The sequence below is a fragment of the Orycteropus afer genome, unplaced genomic scaffold (genome assembly GCF_000298275.1).
Source record: "Orycteropus afer afer isolate SDZICR_OR568_19922 unplaced genomic scaffold, OryAfe1.0 scaffold00037, whole genome shotgun sequence".
Classification (NCBI taxonomy): Eukaryota; Metazoa; Chordata; class Mammalia; order Tubulidentata; family Orycteropodidae; genus Orycteropus; species Orycteropus afer.
This window is the reverse complement of record NW_006921624.1, coordinates 2,167,669-2,171,516: the sequence shown is the minus strand read 5'-3', so window position 1 is coordinate 2,171,516 and position 3,848 is coordinate 2,167,669. Positions and strand designations below refer to the sequence as shown.

The 3,848-nt window shown below is 40.5% G+C and overlaps 1 protein-coding gene across 1 annotated transcript; it reads right to left on the bottom strand.

Annotated features, from left to right (window-relative positions):
- Positions 1-2,571: 2,571 nt before the first annotated feature.
- LOC103193430 (olfactory receptor 1B1) lies at positions 2,572-3,525 on the bottom strand. The gene has a single exon (XM_007936636.1). It carries the CDS (start codon positions 3,523-3,525, stop codon positions 2,572-2,574), a length of 954 nt encoding a protein of 317 aa, XP_007934827.1.
- Positions 3,526-3,848: the final 323 nt, after the last annotated feature.

Here is a 3,848-nt window from a genome sequence, read left to right as displayed (position 1 = left end):
AAGAATAATGTAGAATCTGCAAAACACCACATAACGTGGATGAACTTGGAGGACATTATGCTGAGTGATATAAGGCAATCACAAGACAAATATTGTATTAGTTCATTATTGTAAAAAGTCAAGAAAAGGTTTATATATGGAAAGAAATTTTCTTCGTTGGTTACCAAGGGTGGAAGAAGAGAGGAGGAAACATGCAAAAATAAATTAAAAATTAAAAAATATATATGTTGTGGGGTTAATTCTGACTCGTAGCAACCTATAGGACAGAGTAGAACTGCCCCCATAAGTTTCTATGGCTATAAATATTTCTGGAAGTGAACTGTCTGTCACAGCTTTCTCCTATATGTCATTATCTAGAATACCTAAATAATAGTTAGTGTGAATGATCAAAATCCAATGAAAACAGAGAAACAAATTTTAATAAATTGTCTGAAAATGTAATATACTTTTCAAGAGTCACAGAGTGCATTTGTTGCTTTTGGTTATAAAAGGTCTATTTGACTTTTAAACAACATCCTTATTTCCTTTAGAAAATCGACTTCTTCTCTCCATAGAACACAGTCTGATGGCACTGTCAGATGATCTCCCAACCCAGAATTTGAGAAAGGAGAGAAATATATTGAAAAATAGTTGGAAATGATTTATTTCCAGAAGGGGAATTCTGAGCAGATAGTCCCAGATTGTAAACAGTTTCATGTCCCTCTCTCTCACACTTCCTACTTCTGTGTGAGCACACACACACACACACACACAATGTGATGTAACCACACATCATGTTCCACTTCATGGAAAAACATACCACCACCTATGAAGTAGTCTCTCCTACTTCTAAAAATCAAACATGAATCTGATCAAGTTTCTAGATTAACTTTGTAAAATAATTATGAGAAGTACAGAGCTTATAGGAACATGCTAAACTACAGTATGTTGTTAAAATAGGAAAAATTCAGATTTCAGGAGATTCTATAGCAATGACATAATTTCTTCAACAAATTAATGGCAAGAGACAGAGGAAGGAGAAAGGGAGAGAGTCAGAGAGGAAGGATAGAGGGAGAGAGAGCAAGAGAATAACTTAGTGATTCAGAGACTGAAAAGTCTAAATAACCAATAACAATGTGTCAAACTTATTTGGACCCTGATTTTTAAAAACTTGTAAAGATTTTATTGTGTTTATGAGACAATTGGATATTTCAACACTGAACATTTCATGATATTAAGTAATTATTAAAAATTTAGTTATGATAATGGCATTGAAGTTTATTTATCTCTTTAAGTCCTTATTTTTCAGAGATTGCTGTAGAAATATAAGGAGCTCTGGTGGCACTGCAGTTAGGCATTTGGCCGCTAACAAAAGGTCAGTGGTTTGAGCCCACAAGCTGCTCCATGGGAGAAAGATGAGGCAGTCCGCTTCTATAAAGATTTACAGCCTTAGAAACCCTATAGGACAGAGTTCTATTCTGTCCTATAGGGTAACTATGAGTCAGAATTGACTTGATGGCAGTGAGTTGCTTTTTTATTATTATTGAAATGTATATGGATGAATTATATGGTATCTGGGATGTGTTGAAAAATACTATGGGAGAGGGATGGATAGAGGTCGAGATGATATAATATTGACCATGTATCTTAATTTCCTGTGGATATCATAACAAAATACCACAAGTTGAGTGGCTTTAAAGAACAGAAATATATTTTCTCACAGCCTGGAGACTAGAAGCACAAATCAGAACCTTGGCAGTGTTGATTCCTTCTGGAGACTTTGAGAGAGGAACTATTCCATGCCTCTCTCCTAGTTTTTGTTCTGGTGGCTGCTAGCAACTTTTGACATTCCTTTGCTATATATATAGATATAGATATAGATATAGATATAGATATAGATATAGATATAGATATAGATATAGATATAGATATATACCTTCCTCATCACATAGTATCTTTCTTCACCCTGCTTGTGACAGTTTCTGGGTCTGTTCTCTCCTTGTACTATTCAGAAGGGATTAGGATTAGACCCACTCTATGCTGATATAACCTTGCTTAAATAATAATAATAAATAATACTGAAAATTTATAATTACTTAAGCTAGGTAATGACAATATTCTGCTCTATTTTCTATGAGTTTGAAATATTCCTTAATAAAAAAAAAATTTAAGTAAATGGCCTTGAGTTGGTTGGTTGGTATGTGCCGTCAAGTCGAACCCGACTCATAGCGACCCCTCCTTGGGTTTCTGAGGCAGTATCATTACGGAAGTAGATTGCCCCATCTTCCTTCTGAGGAGTGGCTGGTGGGTTTGAACCGCCAGCCTTCTGGTTAGCAGTCAGGTGCCTTAGGCCACCTGCCTTAGACCTCCCACGAAGAGGTCCCAAATGCATGCTGATGAGGGAGTTCTGGTACTTGTGTGCACAAGGGCATAATGTTCACAGTTCTGCCAGAGAACCTCATCACCAAGCCTAAATCTGGAATTCCTTAACTTGTTCTAGTTTTCTTCCCTCTCATCTCCCTATAACCAACCATGCTCAAAATCTTGCCATTCTTCTCCTCACCTATCCAATACAGTCCTTAGGTGGGCTAATCAGGAGTCTACCTTCCCCTGTCCAAGAAGTCTGCGGAGTGCACTCTTGACATCCTTATTGCGGAGGCTGTACACAAATGGGTTGGCCAAGGGTGTGATGGCTGTGTACATCACTGCAGCCACCATGTCTTGGTCCTGAGAATTCTGAGAAGGAGGCTGGAAGTAGACCCAAATGATGGTACCATAGAGGAAGCTAACCATGGTGAGATGGGAGCCACAAGTTGAGATTGCACGATAGCGACCAGCAGCTGAAGGCAAACGTAGGATGGTGGCTCCAATACGGACATAGGAGAGCACAATGAGGGAACAGGGGCCCAGCATGAGGAAGCCACCCTCCAAGAATATGGCCAACTCATTGAAATGAGTGTCTGAGCAAGAGGCTCGCAGAAGTGGTCGGTGGTCACAGAAGAAGTGAGGAAGATTAACGTTGCCCCCATCATCCTCAACCCAGCGGAGGGGCAGGAGGAGTCCCACGTGTAGCATTGTGTGCAGTATGGATACCACCCAACTAAAGGCCAGTAAGCGGGCACAGAGTTGCCGATTCATCACCAAAGCATAATGTAAAGGGTCACAGATGGCAACGTAGCGATCTAGAGCCATGACAGAAATGACAAGTGTGTCTGTAACTCCAAATGCATAAAAGAAAAAGAACTGTGTCAAGCATCGGGCAGCAGGAATTGTTGGGTAATCAGACACAAGATGGGACAGTAACTGGGGCAGAGTTACTGTGGACAGCCCCATGTCCACCATGGAGAGGCCACGGAGCAAATAGTACATAGGTGATTGGAGTCTGGAGTCCCGGGAGATGAGCAGCACCAGAGTCACATTCCCCATCATGGTGGTTATGTAGATAGTCAGGAACAGGGGAAAGAGGAGATTGTGGGGGACTCTGGCTCTGGAGAGCCCAAGGAGCAGGAAGACTGGAGAATGTGAAGCATTAGGGGCACAGCTCATGATGAATGACAATGAGCCTGTCTGAGAGAGTTTGAATCACAAAGTAAGTTATGGGTCAGAGGTTAGAAATCCTAATGATTTTACTTAACATATCTGTTATTCTAGCTCCTTAAACACCTGGAGTCAAGTCTGATCCAGCTATGTCCCTTCCTCCAGGTCTAGTACTTCACTCCTTTAGTTTAATTTATTATAGAACATTCTTCATCATTTCGTCCTTTTCTCTCATTCTAGTGACCCCTTGGAGCTCTCGTAGCCTAGTGCCTAAGGCATTTGACTGCTAACCAGAAGGCTGGCAGTTCAAACCCACCAGCCACTCCTTGGAA